At 39.6% G+C, this 27,308-nt stretch overlaps 1 protein-coding gene across 1 annotated transcript in view; it reads left to right on the forward strand.

Annotated features, from left to right (window-relative positions):
* The first annotated feature begins 4,564 nt into the window (after positions 1-4,564).
* Positions 4,565-27,308, forward strand: part of RLF (rearranged L-myc fusion) — a 53,455-nt gene continuing 30,711 nt past the window's right edge. The window contains exons 1-4 of the mRNA XM_009286656.1: positions 4,565-4,585; positions 5,446-5,600; positions 12,574-12,655; positions 24,092-24,224. Coding sequence (XP_009284931.1) covers positions 4,565-4,585; positions 5,446-5,600; positions 12,574-12,655; positions 24,092-24,224 — 391 coding nt within the window. The remainder of the gene's footprint in view (positions 4,586-5,445; positions 5,601-12,573; positions 12,656-24,091; positions 24,225-27,308) is intronic.

The raw sequence follows: 27,308 nt of genomic DNA on the forward strand, positions 1-27,308 counted from the left end.
GCGTGCGCCGCTGCTGAGCGGGGACGTGCGCGCCCTGCCCGAGGGGTGCCCCCGAGGGGTGCCCCCGTGGGCGCGCCGCTGCCAGCCTGGGGCCGGGCCCGTTGCACCGAGGGAGCCGCTCGCCTTTGGGCTGGGGCAGCGCCTCGGGCCTGGACAGCTGGTGACCCTTGGGAGGTTCTCGGGGGCAGGCGGGCCGCGCCGTGTTTTCTCAGTGCGGTCTTGGCTCGGTTCCTAGACCTCCGCTTTTCCGTTCTTTACCTGCCTCGGGATCAAAACGATGTGTTTTGCCTTCGTTGAGATCTGCCGCGGAATATGCAATGCTGGCTGGCTTGTGAAGGCCTGCAGTTCACCTGAGTCGCTGAATGAGCTTCTGTGGTCCAGTGATCTTGTCTGAATACTTGCTTAATGCAACTCAGGCTAAGGATCAGCAATTTCTGAATCGAGGTACTAGCCTCCTGAACAAGAGCTGAACTTGATTAAAGTCGCAGTGATGGAGATAACTTATTCTCAGATAAACTCTTTCAGTGGTTAATTAGTTTTTGCTTCCCCCACAGCATCATTTACTGTGAGCGCTAAGGTTGAATAATTGTTGTTAGGTTGGCGGGTTGGAGAGCCATCCCTGTTGAATCTGAAGAGATTGTGGTTTCTAAAATAAAAAGTAAAAATAAAAAAAAAAATCTGTTTTACAAGCTAGTTTAACCATACTTCAGCTGATACAGCCACTGTATTTGAATGGTGAATGGCAAAATCGGGTGCCAAATGAGACAAAAAAATCCTACTGGTGTGTTATAGATAAGTGATATTACCCTTCAGTCTTCCATTTTGCATCCACAGGTTGTGTACTTTGTCATGCTGTTCTGGGAGCATGTTTAGCTCATCTCTTACCGAAACAACAGAAGGAGTTTATTTGTTAGGTTTCAAAACTCTTGCTTCTCAAACTGCAGGATGATGCTGTTGCATACTGCTATATATGTCCCAAGTTAAGCATACTGTTAAGATCTGTGACCTTGCATTTACACAGAGCCCAGTATAATGCGTGACTTTCTCCATGTTTCAGCTTTTGCTAAAATTGTTTCCAGTGGCATTCATTGCATGAGACCACTGAAACAAATATTCAGCTAACACATAGTAGAGGTTGTCAAGATGATCAATATATGTAGAGGTCCAGTCGCCCGGATTAGTTTGGTACAGATAAAGCATTAGAGGTACTTGATTAATGGAGTTTGATGGGAGACAGTTCTGTTACTTAAAAACCAAACAAAACCCCAAACGCTGTCCCACAAAAAATGTAGAGCTCTTTAGGTCTTTGTGCTGTTACTGAATGGTAGTCTCATTTTAGAACACTGTGGTAGATAGTACAGATAAAAATGAAGAAGGTCTGTCTTGGGTTGCCATCAGTTTGGGACATTTCTGATTGTCATGACTGTACACCAGGAGATACAGTGGAAAACATGAAATTGCTAGTCTGTCATGCAGCAACTTCAATGGAGTATGAATTTGTGATGTCATTGTGCAATCAAACCACTCTGGTTAGGATGTAATTTTACATCTTGGTTTCTCCTTCTGATGGGGGATGTTTGTGAATGTTGCACAGAATTTGAGTGATAAAACTTAAAAATAACTTAAGGTCTGCCCCTAGGTGAAATTTAAGGAGCTCAACTTAATTTTGTATTAATGACTTGACTGGTATTTTGTCATAAGCTTATTAAGCTACAGCAGAACGTGCCTAGAGAGAAGCTGAATTTAACTGGGCTTAAATATCATCTTGGGAAGTAGCTGCGATGAGGGTAGCTGAAATGTTTTAAGGGCAGGGATGGATTTGCCATCCTGTGTGTACATCTGTGGCATGGTCCTGAAAGGTGCTCTGTTTTGCTGTGGAAGTTACCGAGGCTGTTGGGACACAACAAACTGTGAACCAAATCAGTAGCTTTCCTGTGCTTTGAGCTGTCTGGATGCTATGTTTTACTACATGTAAACTTGTGCTGCCATGTGCAGCTTTCCAGTAGCTCTTCCTGGATGGGATGCTGGATGGCATGATTTCCTGAAGATCCCTATTTTTGAGCAGGGGAGTAAGACTGGTGTCCAGGATAACACAACAAAGAAACTCATGAAGCCTAAATAGCGGGTTGACTCTGCAACTTTATACTGTACAAGCGTGAATGCTTTCCATATTCACCCTAGGAAAAACATGTCTGTTGGGGAGCTCAATATGTACCCAAACAGCCAACTAGAATGAACAGTGTGCTTGTGTTTGACGTTGCGCTATCGTAAATATGAAGAACAGTTATCAGTGAAGCAGAGGTTGTAGGACATCAAAGCATCCCATCTGCCAATACCCAGCAGCTGTTGGCTTTCTGAAATTATTAAAGGTGACACAGTTGAGGACTGTCAAATGCAATCAGGTATGTTTAAGAAGAGGTGGAAGTTTTTTTCTTAAACAGAGACTTAAAGCTGTAATAACAGGTCAGGCAACTTGGACATGTTTAAATTGGTTCTGAGCAAAAAATTGATGCTTCAGAAGAAATGCAGCTAAGCAGGTATTCCAGCATTGCAGGACATGAGAATCTATGCAGTGTTGAGGACCTAGGCTGGTCTGTAGATTACGCGGTAGGTGGATGTGTGTGGCCTCTGCTATTCTCACCCCTTGCCAATTAGATGTGTTATTGTAGTCAAAGGAAGGAGGATAGGATAAAGTGTAAGTGGATGTGTGTTAACCAGACTTAAAACGTTTGAATACTGTCTTTGGGTAATTAGACTTTAAGGTAGTAATTGCTTATAAAATTGCTACTTGACTGCTTGTTAAGTGTGTAGATTATAGATTTCTGACAAGTTAAAAATTGTCTAATTTTATCTTGTATATAGACTGCCAGGAAAAGTCTGTAGTAGACTACTAAAACTTCTACTTATATTGCTTTCAAAATAGTAGAAGGGCTTTTAAGAGCCTCTGTAATACAGTTATTGCATTTTGCTTATTTGTCAGTATGCTAATGCTAATAGCATAATAATGTTCAAAACTACATATCTTTGAAGTTCAAGCTATTAATAAAGTCTCTTGCCTTGAATCTGTCTTATACACTGAAACCATCATATCTCATTTATTTGGGGAGAAGTTTCTGATAAATGGCTACTCAACAAATTGCTGATATTAGCTGTAAGACTTTGATCTCAACGCTAGGATTGCACTCAAGCAAGGGTGCAGTGTTTTCTAAAAAGTTTATTTAATCTTAGGAAATATTCTACCATTTTTTATGGTTTACACAGACCAGAGTTTGATTTAAGTGTCTGTCCAAATAATTGAGTACTAAATTTGGCTTTTTGCTTTTTAAAGTTTTAATGGATGTATTTTTAGAAAAGTGCAGAGACTTGTATGTTTGATCTTTGATCTCTAGGATTGCACTCAAGCAAGGGTGCAGTGTTTTCTAGTAAGTTTATTTAATCTTAGGAAAGGAAATACCATGTTTTATGGTTTACACAGACCAGAGTTTGATTTAAGTGTCTGTCCAAATAATTGAGTACTAAATTTGGCTTTTTAAATAGATTGGTTTTAATGGATGTATTTTTAGAAAAGTGCAGAGACTTGTATGTTTGATCTTCTATTTCTGTAGTCACTATAATGATAGCATTACTGCTGGGTTTACTAAACAGATGACTTTGATAGTCATCAGTTGAGTAGCTCTAGGGATTACAGCTTGACAGCCTTTGAATGTAATTTAATGCTTCTAATGACATATATAATTTTTGTTATATTATCAAATCCTTCATTAATCTGTTAGAGAAGCACTTTAGACTGGTTAGTTACTAGTCATTCATTGCTTCTGCTAATGATCTTTGTGCTGTGTTTAAGGACGATTTCTGTAAACTTCCAGTCTTCCCTTCCCCCACCCTCCTTACCTCTTTATAACTATTAATATTGTGTGGGGTTTTTGGAGAGTTTGTAACTTCCATTCACCTAGGAGTTATATTACTGATACTGACTTCTAGGAGAATAATCCACAAAACGGTCTTGATTTTTACTGATTCTTAGATGGTGTTTTTTATAGATTTTATTTTTTCTTAAATATCACACATGGTTGTGCCAGTCTAGTGGATGTCTGCTTTTTTTTTTTACCCTAGGACTAGTGTTGTATAGTTAGATCACTGACATAACACTGGATAGTCCACAAAATAGTGTGTAGCTGGCCGCTTATTTCTTGCTGTGTTGGAAGTTAGGCTTTGTCTTAAAAGTTTCTGGCCATTATGACGACTGCACTTGGTTTTAGTAAGCTCATTGTAAGGTCTGTTCAGTAGTGTCCTCCTTCCAGTCATAATCTGATACGATCATGTGTTTGTTTAAGGTGTTAATTGTTTGTGTCAGAGTCCCAACTTGAAGTGAAGTAATTTGAAGCCTGATATGACCTGATGATCCTCTTAGGACAATTTGGCTTGTATTGAATTATAGGGTGGGGCACTCCTTACAGTCTTGGCCCTAAGGGTTCCACAAAGCACAGTTGTCTTAATTGTTTGTTTTCTTTGCAGCTGGCCTTAATCGAGATTGGTACCTTGTTTGGTCTAGGGAGGGTGCAACATGAGAGGGGGTTTGGAATTGGTAAGAAGACAGGCATAACTGGTCTGGAGTTGTAGGAGGGCGTGCATGCAGAGGAGGGATGTTACTTGTGAGGCAGGTTGTCAGTAGAGCTAAGGTGTCCTTAGCTCAGTGCCCTGCTTGCTCTCAATATTACTTTATAACCTGTAGGAAAATAACATGGTAGTGTAGTGAAGTTTTAAAAAGGTTGGGAGATACTACTGTCGTCTCTGTGCTGATTTTTGAAACTTATTTTGATTTCTCTTAAAACTGGCTAGATATTACATTGTTTCTTCGGTACTGTGCCTGGATAATGTAGGATTGCTATGGTCAAGTAGTAAAATCTAGGGTAATTTTGCATTTGAAAAATGACTACTTAATGGTCTGATCTGGGTTTTGTATCCCCTTCTAATGGCTTCATGTTTGCTCTATGGGTAATGTGTGTATCTTTAAAATACTACAGCTGGAATAATGTCCTTAATCTTGACCTTCTTGCCTGTTTTTCTGCATTCTCACTAGTAATAAAGATTCCAGTGTTACATATGTGGTTCTGTCTCCATGGCAGTGGTACAAAAGAAGCTGAGTGCAGAACTGCTCCCTGAATTTTTAACTTAACAGTTCACATTTCTGCCGATTGCATCTAGCTTGCTCCCCAGTAGAAATACTGATAACTTTATCAAAATAATAAAATAAATGAAAATATTTTTGAATAAAATAAAACTTCTGTTGAGGAGAAAAGCTACCATTTTTAAATCTCCTTCAGAGTAAAAACTTCTAACTTCCAGAATTCTTCCACTGTATATGCTTGATATTGCATATTGATATTTGTTTTTTAGACAAAAGTGTATTATGAGAACTTCTAATGATAACTCATTTTCTTTCAGACACTACTTCAGTATGCTGGCAGTCGGGGTGCATCGGAACATATTTTACCTTTTTTGGAAGTATATCGAATCTCCATCCAAAGCTTTGCTAATGCACGACCTTACTTGACTACAGAATGTGAAGATGTTCTTTTGGTACTTGGCAGGCTAGTGCTGTAAGTTTTAAGTTGGTACATTAATATTTTTAAAAAAAAACAACTGTACTTTATAAATGAAAGGGCAAGTTGTTGAAATAGTGTAATACTTAATTTGACAACTGTATTTACAATTTATTGTCTAGTAAACATCTTTAGTACTTTTTTAATCAGACCACAAATATGTACTTGAGCATTTTGTTAATTAATGTGAACAAGTGGTAAAGCTTTATTCTTCTGTATTTGGATAATCATGCAGGTATTAGGAAGGTTCTGTTCTTTCTTAAACATTCTGAAAATTATTATTATTTTCTGTAGAAAAAGCTTAGTGTGGTTCTCATTAAATAGAAGCTTTAATAGTAGACCTTCATGCATGGATTAATAAACCTGTATCGCTTGCTCTGCAGTTGCTGCTTTTGTGTGTCCTCTCACCTGTAATGCAAGGTAGTTCTGAACATGTCCCTTTCTGAAAAGGATAAGCTGTTTTGTATTTATGGCAATCTAAGTTGCGTGTGTGGGCTGTTGCTATAGGATAGCAAAACAGAGTAGAGTAATTCAACCTGAGCTCTTTGACAAGTGTCTGTAGACATGACTTAAAGCACAGCAATTCTTCAAACAAAAGAGAATTATTTTACAGTCCATCAGCTAAGTTGGAATAACTTGTAGTTCCTCAAAGTCTGTTTTAAGTGCAAAGCAGCTATTTGTAATTGAAGAGTGTAGCCTGAGGGCTTTCACATACATTGGAGTATAATCAGTTACTACCCTTAGCCTGAGAAGGATAACTCGATGCACTGGTCTTTCCTTGCTGGTAAGGTTCATTCGAGGGGGGAGGGTGAAGATCTAGAACCTTGAATATAAAGATCATCATAGAATAAAAGTAATTCTGTGACAGTTTTTCAATGGGCTGTTTTTTCTTTGTTATCAGTAGCTTACTTGCTTCATGGTCTGAAGTCAAGTGTTCTTTTCGAGAAGGGTTTTGCAATGAACTCCTTGGTCATATGCTTTTTTTGTAATGTACTAACTTGCAATATAAATCAACAGCTCAGAACCAGATATCTCCATATGATGCCTTGAATTTTTTTTTGGAGTTATGAGAAATATGTGAACTAGGAGTGATTTTTTTTTTTAAACCTTCTGTCAAGAAGGGAAAACGCGTGAAATCAGGAAAAGTCTGTCTTAACTTCTTAATATGGAAACTGAAGACTTAAACTGCTAAATCATTTACCTGGTACATAATACATATATTTTTGGCAAAATATCTTAATTGCTTTTGCAGACTGTCCCTTTATGGATAGAATATTCTCAACTAGGAGTGATTTTTTTTTTTAAACCTTCTGTCAAGAAGGGAAAACGCGTGAAATCAGGAAAAGTCTGTCTTAACTTCTTAATATGGAAACTGAAGACTTAAACTGCTAAATCATTTACCTGGTACATAATACATATATTTTTGGCAAAATATCTTAATTGCTTTTGCAGACTGTCCCTTTATGGATAGAATATTCTCATCTTCATCATATTATCATTAATTAGCTTGTGTATTGTGCTGTTTCCTAGTCATGTCACTTCATTGTCTTTGTATGCAGGTCTTCCATACCTGGAGTACTTTCTATATATTTTGCCACTGTTATATACTTTGGGGCAGGAATCCTAATTCTGTGTCAAAATTGCTTATGAAAATTGCTTTTCTCTTGTTGAGAAAAACCAGAATATTCTGCTTCTGCTAATATGGTTTCTTCCATCTTTCAGTGTGGGGAGTTTGTTTGCTGTTGCTTATGTATTCAGAAAATTTTGTGGTGGATGACAGTAGAGAGGCTGACTTGCTGGAATCTCCTCTGTTGTTATGATTACATTTGAGAGGAATCTAAAGAATAAGAAACACAATGACTGAGGTCACAGATAGTTCAGTTAGGTATGCTATTTACCTCACCCTCTCCCATGTTTTTCTTTTACATAAGAGTTTCCAAGGGAGGGAGAGAGAAGTTAGAGCAGGGAACTAAAGATAAAAATTAAGTTTCGTGAGGGAGGAAGACTATTACCTGGTTAGGGACGTGAAAGCATACTGTTTCCATGTAACTGTGATTTTTGGGGAGACAGTTGGTTTACCCACAGCTGTTGTACATGCTGTGTATTTTCAGACTGGAACCCTGATGAGAAATGAAACAAGCAAGCTTCCTGTTTTAAAGCAAAAGTGCTCTACTTACTATTGAAATCCTCCTTCCCTTCCAACATCCCTCCTGGAGAAGGGGGAAAGAACTTCCTCCTCCTGACATCCTTCTCAGCAGGGTGAGCCAGTAACAGCAAAACTCAGTATACTGTGGCTTTCCCTGCCACCTGAACTGGTCAATTGCGTGTTAACAGTAAATCTGACATGACATAGAGACTGTGCCACCCATAAGAAACATGATGCTGATGCAGTGTGAGACCTTGTTGGTCCACTGTCTAACCTTAGGAAATAAAAGGAGAGCTTGGAATGGTTGTTGTTGTAGTTTACAGATTTGGCAAGTGACTGTGAGGGAACAGGAATGTTCTTCTTGGCTGTGGCCATGAAGGGACATACCTGCTTTGATCAAGTAGAACTCAGACTGCTTTTTTCCACAGCCACAAAGCACAACACATTCCCCTCACCCTCCAATATTACTATACCAGAGGTATTGCCTCTGTAGAGAATTAGCCATATCAAATTTGGTCTTTCACCAAGATTTGGTTAGCTGGCTTTCCTCGTGAATCTTAGGAAGCCCTTGAAGCTGATTGTTCACCTGAGCTTCTGTGAGTGCTTTTTTTCTGAGGATACTGTGTGAGGGCGAAGATGCCATTCATGTTACCATCAGTAAGAAAATTTCACTTCCATCTGAAAATGGTTTATGTGGTCCTAAGATTAATAGATTAAAGTTAAAAAGTAGAAAGAACTGTTCCTAGTTCACATTGTGTATGCCAGTAGTTAATATTTGACTGCTTTCTACTTTTTCCTGTTTGCTGTGATGGCACTGGTCTGAAAGGGAGTTTACCATTTCTCCATCTTTGAGAAGGTGTTTATATGCTTTTTCAACCATGAAAAGAGAAAGGAGATCTGAATGTCATCTGGTCTACGTAGCAAAACTGGATTCAACTGATAAGACCAGTCTACCTCAAACTTCTTGAGCTGTATCTCACCTACTGAGTCTAACACACGTTGCTTCCAGGAAGAGTGTGCTTGCTTTCTGTAACACCTCTGTGAGGAGGCACATGTAATGGTTCGCTGCTTTGTCTATCTAACAAAGCATTTCTCAACCTAACAAGCTGTTGTAATTTGATTCAAACTTGCATTTACCACTCTGCTGTCTATCATTAGGAGCTAACTCAACTCTTAACAAATGCAGGATAATTCCTGGCAACAGGTGAACTATTCCTGCTGATCTTCCAATGTATAATTAGTCATCTTTTTAACTCTTAGGAAGCTTAGGGTAAGAAAAGTTTTCTAATACAATCTAAAGATGAACGCAATTCTGAAAGCTTTTAAAATTTACTTTTTAAAATTTCTGTCTTAAAATAATAGTGAATGAGGTATAAAGTGATTACAGAATAATTGTATGCAAATAACGTGTTGGTTTTTGCCTAGAGTTACTCCTTTGAAAATAAAGAAATTTAAACCTAGGAGACCTTCTCCTAAAAGATATTTTGAAGTTGAGTGTTTGAGATGAATGATTTTTTTAATAATGGCAGCATTCAAGCACAGTTTATTTGCAAAACTGTGATTAAAGTTTGGAATTGAGTTTTGTGTAGGTAGGTATTGTGGTGGTACTGGTAGAGTGAGGTAGAAAGGTTTGACTTCATGAAGTGATCCTGGTATTTTGATTTGTGGTTTTAGCCATGATACCTAAATTCTGTTTAGTTGCATTGCAATAAAGAAGGAAGCGGGCTTTCAGGGATAGAGGTGCATTTTGAAGTATTGTATAGTAAGGATCAAAAGAAAGAATTAAGCTAAAAGGCCATTCCTCCCCCTTGCCAGTAGGGAAGGCTGGCTAGTCTTTATGCAGCTGTGTGTTTGAGTCAATTCTTGTAACAAAAACTTAGGCAATTGTCTTAGAAGTCTAATTATTTTTCTGCCAAGGAAACTCTAATTGGAATATCCTGGATATTACTTTTGCAGTTGTGCTGTAAGTTGTTTTACCTGGTGGCTATACATCCAGAGCTCCAGATTTCTCATGGAATGATTTCCAAACTAGAGTGCTTGGTGTTGGGATCCTGAGGAAGACTTAAGGACTCACAAGAAAAGAATTTTCAGTTCTTGGTTCAGCTCAGTCCTGTGCTACTACAAAAGACGATAACACTTGAGGCATAAACTCAGCCCTCTTGTCTTCATAGACTGTCATCTTACTCTGTATACACAGTGCTTTGAAAATGTAATTTCAGATTATTTTCACTGTCCAAGTAGCACCTTAAGGGTTAAGTACAGAAAAATGATTTGTAAAACCTTGCTTTGCCATTTTGTTTAAACCTGATATTTTATATAACCAATATCATACATATGAAAAAGTAATATTCTAGAAACAGTATTTCCAGGAATTCAGAGTGGAATTAGATAGGATTGGTTGACTTTGTTTAAGTTGGAAAATGAGGTGTGCATCAGAAGACTTCAAAAGCACATTGACCATGAAGTTTGCAAATGTTTTATTTGATGAAAAGAGTCTCTGTATGATATGCATGAAAATTGGACACACACCTAGTGATTTTTTTGGTTGGTTTTTTTCTTCTTATGTTGAAATAGAGTTCAGCTGCTGTGAGACTTTGTAAAGTTGTTGATGGTCTAGTAGCAACCACCTGGGTCTAGACATCTGGACTGGTGTATTAACTTGTATTGCCAAGCTTGAGTACAAGGGGAAAATAAGTCCTGATTGTTTTATAATATTGAGACGTACGACAGCTGGAATATCTGGTGATCCTGTTGCCCACTTATTCATGGGCATAGTAATGACTGAGATTCTAGTGCCTGATGTGAATAATTACTAAATGACAGTGATGGAAGGCTATAATATTTTCTGCCTGTCTAATAGAAGTTTAGAGCTTCTGCAGGTCTAAACCTCTATTTAAAGGAACAGGATTGGGCAGTGAAGGCAAACTTCTGAAATGTGAAAAGGATGGCCAGATGTTAATTCAGTATTTGTCCATCTGATCTTGTTTATGTATATGACTGCTGAATCTGGCTAAAAACTGATTAGGCACAGCATTTTGCAGGTAACTGTTCAATGTATTTGTCAGGAGGAAGGGGGAAAGGAAAGTCATTCTTTTTGGGTACTAAGCAGTTTTGAAACTCATGTTTGCTTTATGGTCATCTCTTCCTTTTCCCCTTCCCCATGCTCAGCTCTTCTATGTATGGTAAGACTGAATGTGTTGTCCTGTTGTTCTTCTATTTAATATTTGGGAGTGGAAGTTTTGAATAAAAAATATCATGAGTTGGAGCTCTCTAACAATGTAGGTGTAGCTTATAGCAATTATTCAGTGCATTTATTATATGTGGAGTCTTAGACCGGTTTTCTTTCCTTATATTGTCATGATTTATGAGAACACTTTTGCTGTGTGTAAATCTTGTGAATCTCTAGACGGTATCATAGTTAACACATTTAGTTTGATTAGGTCAAATTGTTCTGTGCAGCAGTTGGGGTTTAGATAATCCATATGTCCCATATGAGGTTAGATAGCCCCTATTTGAGAATAATATAGGCAGTAGTCCTGCCATTGCTTTGTCTCCTAGAAAACAGTGATCCTTATTCTCTAAGACTTTTCCCTGAAATGAGATCGATGTGCTAAACACAAACAGTTGTTTCCTTTTTGTTTCTGAAGAGGGATAGCACTGACCTGATGGTCTAACTGAGGGAATATCAAGTAGGTCTTGCTTCCCCCCTGCTTCTGTTCTTGGAATCTGAATTTATGTATGGAATATATAAGTCTCAAATTTGCTGGATATTTCAGAGATGTTAAAACTTTCTGAACACTTCCCACTTTCCTGAGTTTTCATTTGGAAAACCTGGTACACAGAAAAAGTTCGCATGCCACTGTGGTGGGCTGACTCATACTAACATTAATTGTTGACACAGTTGAAAATGGGATGTAACAAACTTTCCTGGGTATAAAATCAAGACTGGGTGACTAGTGTCCTATTTTTAAGTAGGAACTTGGCTTAATGAAGAAATAAGGGGATGTTCTCTACCTGTGTTGGGTAGATAACTGAGCTACACAAATACAGCAGCTCCCTGAATTAATGAACTGAGAATTTGATAATCTGATCTGTTTAACTCTGACTTTAATCTAAACATCTTTGATATGTATCTCAATATGCGTGGGGTTTTTTGGTTTGGTAAGCTCTTGAGCTTGTTGCAGTGCGTACTGTAGGTATTTTAATGCTTTCCCCCCACCCACCTCCATGCTATCAAAGACTCATAAGGTGTTTCTAGGAATCTATTCTGTGGGTCCATTTCTGTGCTGATGCACCTCTTGACATAGCTTGTCAGTCTGTTGCTTTTAGGATATTGTTAGGGATCTGTTCTCTAGGTCCGTTTCTGTGCTGATGCATGTGTTGTCTTCTGTCAAGCTGCTGTTCTTTAGTTTTATTTTCTTATATATGTCAACACTGAAACTTTAAGTTAGGTAAAGCTGGCTTTCATTTTTACCATGCTGGGGTCAAATGAGTTTTATTCAGAATGGGTATTAGGATTCCTTTGTGAGAGGAAAGAGTAGAAATTCTGTAATGCAACGTTCCTGAGCCATGTTGAACAGACTATCTTAGATTATAAGAGTAGCTGCAATCTTATCCTAGCAAGATTGTGCATAGTAAAAAGAATATTCTTTCCATATGATGACTTATGCTTGATTCTGGGGCTGTTTCTTTGTGCAGTCAAACATGTTCCAATATTACTGTCATTTCTTGTCTGAATGCTAAGTAATATGTGCCACAAATGTTATTTAATGTAACAACAGGACGTGTTCAGGTAGTTTGCTTACTTGCCTCTTACTTTTCCAGGAGTTGTTTTGAGCTACTGCTTTCAATTCCTGAAAGTGAATTGCCGCATGAGGTGTGGTTAGGATTCCATCAGTCCATACAGGTAAGTGTTCTGAATTTCTTTTTTCCTATTTACTTTGTTTAAAAAAAAAAAAAAAAGGCTGCTGTTGTGCTCCTCTTCTTCTATTCTTACCCCGAATTCCACCTGTCCTGCATTGCTGTTATCTAGGCAGCAAGAATTTCTGAGCAGCAAAAGACTAACTGCAACAACGGTATTGGCAGCCTTAGGCCCAACAGCAGATTCACAACTACACAATCAATGGCAACGGCAGCAAGAGAACTGCAGCAAATCTTGATCTGTCTAATGGTTTGTGTGAAAGACTGAGTTAGATGGAGTGATGTAACAGCTCTGAAGTATTACTTTGAAGATGACTAAAAAAAGCTTTTATGGAGATCTGAGTGGCAAGTTAGTGTCTATACCTGATTTGAGAGGGTTGAAAATAGTAGGACAAGTCTTTAGTCCAGGTGGTTGCTAGAAGTGTTTCTTCTGAGGTGGTGCTGAAACAAGCTCGTAATACTACTATTCATACACTCAAATGAAGATGGCTACTGTAGACTGTGTAGGAGGAAGAGATGTTTTCAAGGTTTTAGTCTGGAGGTAGTATCTAGCTGTCTGCAAGGACTTGTGTTCCTCATGGAGCTGAAAGACAGGAGTGGTAGTCTTGCTGTGTTTATACTAATGCCCTTCCAGGACCAGGGACTGATCTGTTGCTGCTATTGCCTGTTCTGGCTTTAACTGTGACTAATGAAGTTGGAAGCTAGTATCAGTTATAAGTTACTGAAGTGAAGACTTTGGCAGGAAGTAGCTGGAAGGAAGCGAACTTAGACCTTGCAGCTATCCTTGTGCAGACCTTACACAAGACCTTATACCCCTATGACTGGGGATTTCCTCAGTCCCTGAGGCTGGGCTGCTGCTGCTGAAGATGCGGGTGTAGACGTTCTGAAGGAGCTTCTACTTTTGTTTCACCTGCAGTCAGGGAAATTGCAGGTGCGGAAACTCTTCATGTGAAGATGGATAAACCTGGCACTCTTAAACTGAGAGAAACAGATTAGTAGAGTTTTGTAGTCCTGCTAGTAGTGGAAGGGACAGAGGTGGTCTGTGACTGGTGACTTCAGGTGTGGACAGACCTCCTTTTCCTGAAATACCATGGAATACTTAACTATCATGGCAACCCTAAAAACAGTTGGTTGTGGCATGTACTTGGTAGTAGAAAGAAGTGTAGTAGGTACAGTTTAAATCCTGTGGTCTTAGTGGTGTCAAAGATTTGTCCTTTATTTTGAATGCTGGTGTGTAAGTCCTGTGACTCCCTTAGTGACTATGGCTAGTGCACATTGCAGCACTCCAGAACCAAGTTTGAAGGTGTATCAGTTTATTTTGACAATACCCAGCTATGCCAGCTGTTACACATAGTCTGTAGCTATTAGCCATGGTGTTACAGAGGCTAGGTCTGTGCTCCCAACCCATTCATTTGTGGGGATGCCACAAATAAGGGTGGTCAGCCATAGGTTCATCTCTTGTGTTAGGGCTGATGGAAGAAGTTGAAACTTACTGTTCCCAAGGTAGCTCTTAAATTCAATAATCCAGTTGTCATTGGATAAAGAGGAGTGAATCATAGAATACCAGGTTGGAAAGGACCTCAGGGATCATCTGGTCCAATCTTTCTTGGCAAAAGCCATCTTGACAAGATGGCCCAGCACCCTGTCCAGCCGAATCTTCAAAGTGTCTAGTGTTAGGGAATCTACCACTTCTCTGGGGAGATTATTCCAATGGCTGATTGTTCTCATTGTGAAAAATTTTCCTCTTGTGTCCAATCAGAATCTCCCCAGGAGTAATTTGTACCCATTACCCCTCATCTTTTCCCTGTGACTCCTTGTAAAAAGGGAGTCTCCATCTTCTTTGTAGCCACCCTTTAAATACTGGAACACGGTGTAAGGTCTCCCCTAAGCCTTATGAGCTTATCATACACTAAAAGGCATATATAAGTTTAACTGAGATGGCCTAGACCTGAAACAAGATGTTCTCTCATATTCAGAGTATGGGAGGGCATGTACAGGCTTTTTCCCCTTATGGCAGAGGTATAAAGCAGCTCTAAGAATTACTAGCTTTTAACTGGAGGGATCTGCAAGGAGAATTCTTGTTACCAAGGAGAATCATTTCTATGATGTAACAAGCATGTGCGTTTCTAGGTTTCTGAAGTAAGTGATCGAGCTTTGATACTTCTGTCAATAGAGAGCAAGTTTTTAGTCAGATGAGATGACTTTATTCAGGCTGAATATGTTGGAAGGAAACTATTAAATTCCAGGGGTAGAAGGGTGACACAAGCCCAGATCTCTCATGTCAACTTCCAGAACTAAAGGAAAATTCAAGACGTGCTGCTGTCAGGTGTAGTAACATACTTTGACTTTTTGAAACTGTGGCTTCCAAGTTTAGCACTCATGTAATGCTTCCCATAGTTCAGATAGTAGAAGATTTGGGCAAAGCTTATTAAACACAGTAGTACCCTGAAACCTTGCTGAAGAGGTTTGTGGTCTTTTACAAACAGGTGCTTCTAATGAGATTTTGAAGTAGCAGTCTTGCAGAAATACGAGAATGAGAACATTTGTACTCTGCTGTGGAATACAGTAGGAACCCACTCTTCATCAGAGAAGAAGAGGGTGACAGAGAAGGAGTATGCAGTCATACAGAGGGCAATATAGACCTTTAGACAGGAATCACTCATAGGCTCTCACGTGAGGAATTGTAGGTTTAAAGTCTGTGACCATGTTAATGTGCCAATCTCCAGGCAAATCCAGTAGCAAAGCACCGCAAAATTATATATTAGCACATGCCCCAGATTGACAGATGTGAATGTGCTTATTCCTTTCCTAACAAAAGGGGCGAGTGTGGCTGAGGAGCGTAACTCCAAATGTAACTGGTGGTTGCAGCAAATGTGGGACAGAGGTATTTCTTTCAGATCTGCCTGCAGTAATTGCTGCTCTGTAACAATCTGCACAGGTTAGTGAGAGTCAGTGAAACTTCAAATAAATTTTCATCCCAGGAGTGAAAAAGGTAAGGGCTTGCATTTCAAAGCAGCAAGGTGTAGGGGCTGTTCTAAAGCTGAAAATGGAGTGTCACTGATGTCTAGCTTATATACAAAATGCTATCAAAAGCTTTATTTGGTGTCTGAACCCATTTGTTCTTTCATCCTAAATAACAGTAGTTACGCCCTGCAGCCCCCCATGAGTCCAGTTTTCCTTATCTCTAAGCAAGACCAGAGGCAGCCTGTGTGAAATGAAAACAAGATGTGAGAGTGTATGGCAGGAGTCTCAGCATCGATTTTATATAGTGGCAGCAGGCAAAAGGATGCGGACACGGGTGGGGAAATGCTGTAAAATACAAGTGAAAGGATTGGGGCAGAATTACGACAGGGACCTTGATACAGGTAAACTCAATCTGGGGGAGGAACTCGGTGGGGAGGTACTGTGGGGATGGGTGTAATCTGGCCAGTTGAGGAAGGTAAAACAGTGCATTCAAAGATGGCTTTAGTGGGAGTAGAGATGTATTGTCATGGGAATTGAATATGGATTGCGGAACAGGGTTTCCTTCAAGCCTTACAAAGAGCATGAATGCTTTCTTTAGAAAAGTTGTGTATTGAGGGTGAGCATAAAACCAAAACTTCTGTGACACCGTAGTAGTTGCTGATTGCTTTAAATTGCCAGGACTGAAAAATCCTGGTATCTTCAGTGAACTGTTCCAAGGATTGTATTTTCTCTTTAACTTTGTCCATAGGCTCTTATTATGTTATCCTTTCCTGACTTCATCTAGAATGAAATGCTTTGTGTCCTTTTCCTCAGGACCTGTTTATGGTGTTGTTCTAACTTAATGAGATCTACATACTTAGATTTTTGCATTAGATTTCTTTGAAGACTTTTGAAGTATTCATAGTAGATTTTCATAAATATTCCCATTAATATTAGCCTTATATACTTCAGTAGGTCCAATAATGAAAGGTTCAGCTAAACATGTAGAATAGAAATGGAGTGTATTGTCAGTAGTTAGTTACTTACGCTACATACGCTGGTGAATTTCATATTTGGTATTTCAGTATTGAGAGCCTGAATGTCAAACACAGTGCTGACTCAGCAAATCAGTTGACTTGTATAATAGGCTCCTTCTTTCTCACCTTCTAAGGTTCTTTTTTCAGCCCTTAATACAAAGGTGCTGAAATGTGAATGATCCTCATAACTGAACTGGGCTCTGCTAGCTCTGTACTGTGTCCTGAAGCCCTCAGGTTAGGGAAGAGTTGCTGTTGGGAAAACATTGTTTACATTGGATGTCTGGATCACAGAATGTCATAATCTGAGGGATAGCAGTCTTTTCAGTAGTAGTACCTCACCCTTGTCCGAGTTGTATGATTTTTTTTTTTGTCAGCTACGTTGTTTTGGTGGTGGCAGCAGATAAGTGGTCTATTCTGTCTTTCTCTGAGGCAGTGGCTTCTAGCTCCTCAGAACATGCAACTCAGTAGCAGAGGGATTTGGGATAAATATCACAAAGAGGCAATGAATCTCAGCTAGCGTAGTGTGCCGTTACAAAATCTGCTTGTATGGTTTTTGGCACTTGTTGGTTGGCGAGTGCTTGCTGGGGCCAGGATGGGTATAACCCTGTCCTGACAACAGAGAGGGTGAGTTCATACAACCGGGAGTTGGTGTTTCCCTTTCTTTGCCTTGCAGAACTGTGCAGAGCTGAAAATCCTGTTTGTAGTTCAATCTTCTTCACTGATAAATATCTTGGAGCTGCTGGAACAGATATTTGGGTGACACCGGTATATGTAATATGTGCTGAGGGCTCTCCGTGGCTTCCTAAAGCTATGTTTCTTGCAGTACTGCAGTACATTTAAGTATAGTAAAGCACTGGTAACTTAAGAGATGATTCTTTGTCTCATGTTTATCAAACTATTTCTCAATAGTAAGAGCTGGGAATGTCTGAGTTATATGCCTTTATTCAAATGATGCTAGGAAATGGCAGAAATTCTCAAGAATTTTAGTAAAATTGTTAAATTTTTATTGATTATTAATGCTTTGTTGAAGCTCTTTGTGAAGAATCTGAACATATAAATGATATCCTCAAAGGAAATGTAGGCTGATTACCAAAGGTCTTCTGATAATGAGAACTCTTCTGATTCGGCTGTTTTTCTTCAAGAAAACACGCTGTTTAAAAGATGTCGTGTCCTTTCTTCTCTTACGTAACTGTGAGGAACCTGGCACTTCTTGCCTTTATTTGATACAAACTGATTGGAAGGGCTTTGCTGGTCAGTTCCACCTCTTTCCAAGGCATAACACATGTGCTGAATGCCTTCACAGAGCACTGTAGCTCAGTAAAGCTCATTGAGTTCAGTCCTCCAGGTGAAATTTGAAGTTGTAGGCTGTTAAATGCTGATTTTTTTTTTTTGACTTAGTCTTTGACCTGATCTACACTTGAGACTGATACAGGTTAAAGCTGTAATGTTAGTATATGGGAGGGGAACGCACAATGGATGCTCTGGCAACCTATTGCATTGAAAAGACTTAATGCATGGTGCCGTACGGTTGAGAGAGGTCAAAAGTAGAGATTGTCAAAATGGGCTTATTTATTTTGTGCGTAAGATACAGTGTCCCTTCTTACCTGCACACCCGTAATTGTTTTCTTAATCACCCAAGTCTGAGGATAAAATGATAAACATAGACTTCCTATGTGATCATAACTGCCACTTAGGGAAACTCTGGACTGTGGTTGCAAACTTCATAGGTATAAATTTAGATCAGTTTGTTGTTTTCCACTGACATTTTTAAAGCTGTCCTGAGGCTATAACTTGAGCATCTTTGGCAGCAGCACTGACTTAAGCATTAAGTCTGTCATTCACCTGCCTGATTCTACCAGCATGCCATGTAGCTGTGTGTAAAGTGGGGAATTGATCATGCTTTAGTTTTTAAAAACAAAACAAACCTCACTCCTCCCCTGAGGCTCTTTCTGCTGAATTTGGTTTCCTGATCCAGCTTGCACAGGAAGGAAAGACTTGAGAGGAGGAACAGCTGTGTGAGCGTAAGGATTGCTTAAGTGATGTTTTCAAATGCTTAAATACAGCCTGAAACCTTTGTGCGTTGTAGCTCATGTATTAGTCTCAATGCTGTTAGTTAAGAGCGGTTTGAGCTCTGGTTAAGAACATATAAAGTCACTTGCATCTTCAGGGTGCAGCTGTGACACTCAGAAAAAAACATTTCTTTTTCCTTTGACCTTGTGAGTAACACTTCAGGCTCAAGGCCAGAAACCAATCATTGTAAGCATCATACTTGGCTATCTTTCATCTGCCAATTACCACCAACTCTTCCAGTGATCTCAACAATTTTGAGGTGGTCTCACAGATAGCTCACTTGCTAGTTCTACTTTATAATAATTTTTAAAAGTAACTTAGTCTTTAATGATTGATTTTAGTTAGCAAGTATGCTAGGAGCTAAGAGTTGGAACACAGTTACAGCACTTATCTAAAAACAAAATCAACATTGGGGCAATATTTACAGAAAGTGTTGGGTACTGCTAAGGAAAATGAGATGGTTAAAGTTACCAAAACTGCTCGATTGTTGCATTCAGCTATAAGGCTTTTAACTTTGCTCCTTGGAAGGTGGAAGTCTGCACTATAGTTCTGCGTTTGGAAGGAACTCCTAATATGTCCTAATTTCTGATGTTAGTTTGCTTTTGTTCTTGCAGTCGGAGAAGAACTAGTACAGGGCAGAAGCCCTGACTCCCACTAAGTGTGCTTTCAGTATGTCTAGTAAATGCATTGAATATGCAGCCCTCGGAAGGTGCCTGTTGTGGAAGAGTCATGAGGTAGCTGGAGCTGGAAGGTAGCTCAAGTTATCTGATCCACCTCTTCACTCAGAGTAAGGGCTATCTTGAATCAGGTTGCTTAGGGTCCTGCCCCGCAAAGTTTTAAGTGTCTCTAAGAATGGAGATTGCACACAATTTGGGTAGTCCTTTCAAAGTGAGGGTATTTAAACATTGATACACTTCCCCCACACACACTTTACAGAATTTCCCTTTATGTGACTTGTCTATTGACTCACTCACTAGACAGGAAGAAGAGTCCAGCTCCAACTACCTACTGGGGAGTATAGTGAAGATAAGACAGCTCTAAAATTTCCCTCTTCACTTTCTCTTCCTAAGATTGTATAGGCCCTCTGGTGGCCTTTGCTGGACTTGCTCCACTATGGCAAATGAGTTGTACAGGACAGCCACAAACTGAGTGTTTTACTCCAGTGGAGTCTCAAAAGTACCAAACAGAGGGGAATAAACACTTCACCAACCTCCTGGTTATGCTCTGTTTGAAACTGTTCAGCATAGTTTGCCTTGTTCACAGTAAGGGCTCACTGCTGACCTACACTTAAATTACAGACCCTAGAGGCCTGTTGTGCCAAACTGGAACCTAGCCAGCTGGTCACCAGCTTCTACTGATACTTGGGGTTGTGCTGGGTGCAGCACTTTGCGTTTGCCTGTGTTGGACTTCAATGAGTCCCTGTCAGCGATGTTCTGCATCCTGTTGAATGTCTTTCTGAATGGCAGCCCTGCCCTCCAGTGTCGACTGCTCTCCAAGTTCTGTATGAGCTGTGGGCTGGCAGAGAACGTGCTTTGTCCCATTATTCAGACAATTAATAAAGATGTTAAAAGTATCAGCTCAGTGTTGACCCCTGAGAAGTGCTACTAGGAGACAGCTGCCAGCTGGGTTTTGTACAATTGGTCACAAGCCTTCCGAGCCTGGCAGTTGAGCTGATTTTTCTACCTGCGTTATTGTCGACTTTTCCATATTTTAACAATTTGGTTTTAAAGATACTATGGAAGACTTTCAGAAGCCTTGCTAAGTCTGACTACTCTAATGTCATCTGTAGCCTGTTACCACAGAAGGTAGGTTGATAAAATGTGACTTGTACTTGGCAAATCCTGGCTGTTCCCAGTCACATTTTTTTCTTCAGGTGCCTGGATATGGTTTCCAGGAGAATTTGCCTCATAGTCTTTCTGGGGACAGGTTATGCTGACTGGCCTGTAGTTCCCCAGGGTCTCCTCGCCTTGGTCTTAAAAATGGGCATGGTGGTTTCTTCCAGTCACCAGGAACCTTCCCCCAGTGCCTGTAACCTTTCAGAGCTAGTCTTGCAGTGACATCCATGATCTCCATCAACACCCTTGGCTTCTGTTTGGTACCATGAATGCTAACATGATTGTCTTAACATCTGTTGTGCAGCTTCATGCCCCTTCCCCACTCCCAACTCTGCCACTAGTCATAGGCACCCAGAAGGCCAGAGTGCAGACCTTAGCAGTAAAACTTGAGGCAAAGTTACTGAGTACCTTAGCCTCTTCAGTGTCCTCTTACTTGATGCCCTGTCCTACTGAGCTGTTCTCACACTTCCCTTGACCTTCCTTTTGCTTTTAGTCTTATATCTTCCTCAGCAAAGTGAAGAAAACCAGATGGATGCTGATGTCCTTCAGCTTGGCCCCCAGAGCCTTGTATTTATTCTGGATGTGCAGTGTGATTGGTGTCCAGGTGTATGAGCAGCAAGTGGTGATAGTCTGAGCACAAGCCTTGACAGCTTCTCTGCAATATCCCAGATCCAAATCCCTGTCAAGCACCAAACCCTGTGAGACATGAAGTCTGATTAGCAGCTGAAGGTGGCGAATGCTTAGATAGGATTTTAACAATGACAACTGATAACTTCCTTTGTTTCCTTCCTCCTTTCCTATCTTGCCTATTACATTAAAGACCGGTTATAGCTGGAAATCCTGTTTATTTAAAGGTTAGTCAGGACATCGTGTTACTTTAATGTCATGACTAGTGTAGGAAGATTAGCTTAGCTATGGAGTATAGTAATACCAGTTTCTGGAATCAGGAATACATTTTGTGCTATCTTATCAGCTTACATAGAAACATACAAAATATGCTTTACTTTTCCTTGACTTCCCTGTGCTTCTTGTGACAACAAGATCTCTTACAGATACTTAACACCTGCATTGCAGAACACTACCCAGTGTTCTTGCTCATCCTCTAAAACTTCATTGTGCGCTAGATGAGCAAGCGGGAAGGTGGTTGCTATAATGAGCTTTGTCGGTGTGTATGCATCTTTGTGGTCCCCTTTTGATTGTTGGAATCTTCAGTTGTACTTGCTGGGAATGATTTTCTTCTAAACTTGCCTGTCTTCTCAGTTTAGTGAAAGAATCCCCCAAAGTCATCCGGATGCATAGACTCCTTGAAAAGCCCCATATGCTTAGTTTCATTTTTGAGACTGACAGACTATCCAGAGGATGAAGGGATCTGTGTAGACTTGCCACTGGACACAGGGTTCAGTGGTGAAGTAATACTTGCGTACTATATGGAATAAACTCAAGTATGCTATGGTATACTTGGAGTAGATACACCTAATCCAGGGAGTGAGGAGGGAAGAACCCTGTGTTAGCTATACTTCACTTTAATTCGGGATTTCCGAAGTAGCATGTCTGGTTTCATAGTTATTCGAGAGGAGTCCTTTAAGAATCTTCTGAGACTATTACTTGTGACAGCTATGGATCAATGTAAATGAAACCTTCACTGCAAGAATGTAACTTTCCCCTCGTGAATCTTTTGCTGGGAAAAAAGCTTCACTCCTTAGTGGGTAGATGCTTCACCCAAGAGTTAAATCCAAGTTCTCCTGTGCAGACATATGTGGAGTGCAGTTTGCTGCAGTATTAGAAAGGAAATAGATAGTTCTATCAAAACATCGAAGTTGGTCTGAAATTAGCATCCGATATCTGATATTGAACATCGATATCTAATTTATTAAAGGGCATCTAATCATTAAATGCAAAGATGCCTTTTACTGTGAATGGTTAATGGGAAAGTCTTGGGTATTTTCATAGCAGATTCACTTGGTTATAGAAGGTAACTCAGGAACTTGAAAAACATGTCTTGTGCATTGCAATGTGGAATGCAGTTTATTGCTGTCTTTTGACAGCCCAAGATACAAGGCTCTTTGGTTACTCTGGTATTCCCAGTGGTCATAGCATAAGCCCCATTTAATTCTGATAATTCAGAACATGGAATTGATTCCTTTATATATAGAGGATACAACAGAGGCTATTGAAAGCAAACCTGAGGTTAATAATAGTGTTAAAAGTACTGCCAACTTAAAACACAGCTCCCTAGAACTAGGGGACATTGTCATGTATCAAACTAATTCTTAAACTTAAGATGTGTTGTGACTGATGTGAGAAGCATTTTTACTGAACGTGTAGCCACAAATTGCCTACAGCTAGTTGGCTTCAATTTGTCAGCGTTAGGAAATTCTGCATGGTGATATTTTAATTTTTTCAGTGCAAGTCACCCTAGATCAGTTTTCCTGCTAGGGACATTAAGTGCTGGAATCTGTTTCCAGTTGCTTTTTCTTCTGTGTTAGACTCTAGACTTCTTTCCATGTGTAATGTCTCTCTTCTTCCCTCCTTCACTCCTCAGATTTCCAGAATTAAGTGGTAGGGCCTTGATCACTCTGAGTATTGTGCTATGTATACAGGTTTGGTGGATAAACTTCAGCTGGAGACCTGTTCAGTGTGGAGGGTCTCTGGGTCAGCCTTCACAGCATCAAAACTGTCAGGATTGGAAATTACTGGATCTTAGAGTAAATGCACTGGACATCGATTAGTTTCTAAGGAAATGGTGTGTCTGTATCCAGTAGAAGGACGTTTTCATTTTAATAAAGGAAATTATTCATGATCCAGTTTGGTCTGGACTGTGAGTGTTGTACAACAGTCTCTGCTGTGTATATTGTGCTCTGCTTTCTCTTTCTTAAGTTCCCTGAGACTTCTTGCATCTCTAACCACCAGGAAACCTGCATCTTCATATGACCCCAACCTCACCCTTTTGGTAGATGAGAGTCCTTTCTGAGCCTCTCCCATTGCACTACTTCTTAAGTAGCTTAAGGATGTCCATCCCCCCCCACCACTTTCTTCAGACTAGTGAGCGACGGCTTTAATAATTCTCAGAGAAGTGAATTGACTGGCTCATCTCACTAGTGTTAACACTAAATATAAAATTTTACACTCTCGGCATTTTGTTATTCATTTTGAAAACTATTTAGTCTTCGTGCCAGTTTCTTCAATGGCACTAAATGCTTTGATACAAAATCATCCTTTGTCTTTTATACAATAATTTCTGTAATTTTACTTATATGTACACGTGTACATGGAGAAGGATAAAAATTGCAGAAGAGTTACAACTGCAGAATAGGCTTTTTGAGTTAAGCCATTTCAGTTAACTTTCAGTACCTTGAAATTGGGAAGTGTTGCTGTAGGATTAAAGAAATGAAAGGACGTACTGTTAAAATCCCAATGACTTAGAAGAATGGTGTGAAATTATTAGAATACAGTCAAATATTAGGACAGATAATCTAAAATTACATTGGTTTAATTTTTAGCAAAGACTTTTAATGAGCTTTTTTTTACATTTTGTAGGATTCACATGATGCTTTACTGGAATTTGGGAATAACAACCTCCAAATATTGGTGGATATCACAAGGGAAGGAGTATGGAAAAATCCAGTTCTTCTTAAAATTCTATCACAGCAACCAGTAGAAACTGAGGAAGGTAAGAATCTGATTTTAGAGATTATATGTGGTTATTAAGAAATTACTTGGTGCAGTTTTGGTGGGGAACCAGTGATTTGAAGTCAGAAGAGAGTTGTATTTTAAACTGTGTTGTGCAGTAGTATTCATATGTTGCTAAATGATACTTACGATGAAACTGTCTCATTGGCACTCTGAATAATATGTCCTTGGTAATGCATCTCTGTTTGGGCTATACTATCCATCAGTTTGAATATTTTGAAACTCTGTTTTTAAAAAGAATTACCTCTTTTTCCATCATAAAAATACAGAAATTTTGCTCCCTGAGGCGGTTTGTTCTTCATAACTCTGTGCTTTTAAATGTTTTCCTGAATGCTTCACAGGGAGGAATTTCTTCATAACTGTGCTTTTAAATGTTTTCCTGAATGCTTCACAGGGAGGAATTGTGTATGTCCACACCTTTCAGAGGCATAAAAGATGCATGTGGAGGGGTGACATGAGTGTGGATGTTTCCTTTTATTAAGCTCTGGGCTGGGAAGCTCATTGTGTTTAGGCTATGGAAATAAGATCTTGAATCAGAAAATGTTGAGAGGTGAGGAAAAGGAGTTTTTAGCATCACTTTATATAATTTTTTAATATCTTCTCTTAAACTCTCTTCTTTTACTTACTGAATTTTTTTCGTATCTGTTAGTGGTACTGTTAGATACTTGCAGGTATTTCTTTTAATTAACAGTACACGAGACCACAGTTTACCTCAGTGGTAATCTAAATTTAAAAATAATATAGAGGTGAAGAAGAGCTTAAAATATTTTCTTAAAAATTAAAGGAGCCCAAAAAGGGATTTTAAGTCAAGCTTTCTTCCATAGCAGAATCCTTCTTTCTGGCTTTGGGTAGCCTCTCTTTGAGTTGTGTTAAGTTAGTACTTTTTAATAAATAAATGGGAAACATGTTAAGGTTATTGATAGGATATGTTGCTTCCCTGTGCTAGAAAGCATTAAAAAAAAAAAAAGCAGCCAAGGGTGGACTGCAGTCTTTGCTAGCCTTCACTTCAGGTATTCAATAGTATGGCAGAAGCATTTGAACTCCACACAGCATTTAATCCCACCTCCAACATGTCTTGAAAAGAACTGCATTCCATACTAACTTACTGTCTTGGAGTCTTTCATTTATAATCTTGTTAGGCCATCCAGTTCCACAGTTGCTGCTCTTAGTGTATTTCTACTCAAAAGGACTTGCATTTCAAGATTGGTCCATATTACTGAAAACCTTCAGCTACTGAAGAATCCCTTACTCGGAGAATGGTATACCAGTGAGGGCTAATGGTTAGCTAGCTTTGCAAACTCCCTTTACCGGTGGCAAGCCAAGAGGTGTTCTGGAGGACTGGTGTGAATTCCAGTAGGAGCGATTTCCTCATATGTATCTGTGTGGACTCAATTATAGATTAATTTGTTTCTTGCACACTTGACTGGTTTTGTCAATGGCTATATTACTAAATGCTGCTACACTTCTTTCTTTCTGTGCAGGAGGACCTGGACATGGTTCAGACTGCCTCTTGACTTCAGCAGTAATAGGATGGAACTAGTTTGTTCAGTTCGTTGGCTTTTAATTTGGGTTGAAGTTTCTGCTGACAAACTGATTGACTGACATATCTCTGACCATGTTGAATTGGGCTGAGTGTAGGTTCCCATTTCTGAGGTCACCTGGCAACCTTAAAACTATTGATTTCTTAGTGTTCTTTATTGAGTACATATTTGTCTATTTAGCTAGATCTGAATACATGCCCAGAAGAGTTGTCCTCACTGGTGTTTCTTTCATGTGATGCAAGCAGAAGCAACAGGACATTCATTGGAGCTCTTCTGGAAATTTTGTAACTGCACAAGTGCATTCTCATATAGTCTGGAGTAGTCCACAGGCATGATTAAACAGTCTGAACGTGACTTCGGAATCCCTTGTTAGACCAGTCTGTCAAAGGAAGATTTCTCAAGTAAATCATAAGGTAAAGAGTTAGACCTTTTAAATAAAGGACAGTTCTAAGAAGCCAAATATCTGCCTAAAATGTCGCTTCTTACCAAGTGTCTTGCTTTTGTGGCAGTCTTGGAAACCTTGGTTTGGTTTGGTTTTTTGCTTTTTTTCAGGGTATCAAAGAGCAGATAAACTAAGAAAAGTGTCATCCTTGTGGCCTGTTGACATGCAACATAGCGGCTTAGATATATCTAAAAGATCTTTCTACGAGCTTTCCAAGATATCTGAATGTGTCATCTTAGCAGTCAATCAGGATGTTTTAGATATTGGTTGAATGCTTTCAACTGACAATTTAGGGAACAGTAAGTAATAGTAGAGCTTGTGTGGTATCTGTTGACCTGTAGAAAGACAGTGAGAGCACCACATGAGAGTGCTCTCCTGTTCCTGTTGTTCTCATTTGCAGCAAATACTGTGAAAGTGGTAGATCGAAGTAGTAGCATTATTAGTAATGGAAATGGGAAAATAGCGAGAGGGGGAATGGGGATATTTAATACCTATAAATACTATAAAGTAATGCTTCAATAGTTAAATAATTCTGTGCACTTACATTACCAAGGATGGAGGATTTTTTATTTGGTTGGTTTTGTTGGTTTGGGGTTTTTTGGGAGACTAAGAACATGTTGAACAGGTATTGAAGATTTGCAGGCGATTGTAGGAGAGAACGTAAAGCTGGGAAAGACAATGTAGGATGGGGGAGAGAAGCGGAAGGGTAAAAGTGAGAAAACTCATGGGTTGAGATAAAGACAGTTTAATAGGTAAAGCAAAAGCCGTGCACACAAGCAAAGCAAAACAAGGAATTCATTCACTACTCCCCATCGGCAGGCAGTTGTTCAGCCATCTCCAGGAAAGCAGGGCTCCATCATGTGTAACAGTTGCTTGGGAAGACAAACTCCAAACGTCCCCCCCTTCCTTCTTCTTTCCCCAGCTTTATATGCTGAGCATGATTTCTTATGGTATGGACTATCCCTTTGGCCAGTTTGGGTCAGCTGTCCTGGCTGTGCCCCCTCCCAGCTTCTTGTGCACCTCCAGCCTTCTCAGTGGGTAGAGCATGGGAAGCTGAAAAGTCCTTGACTAGTGTAAGCAT

The sequence above is a fragment of the Aptenodytes forsteri genome, unplaced genomic scaffold, assembly GCF_000699145.1.
Source record: "Aptenodytes forsteri isolate BGI_AS27 unplaced genomic scaffold, ASM69914v1 Scaffold40, whole genome shotgun sequence".
NCBI classification, from domain to species: Eukaryota; Metazoa; Chordata; class Aves; order Sphenisciformes; family Spheniscidae; genus Aptenodytes; species Aptenodytes forsteri.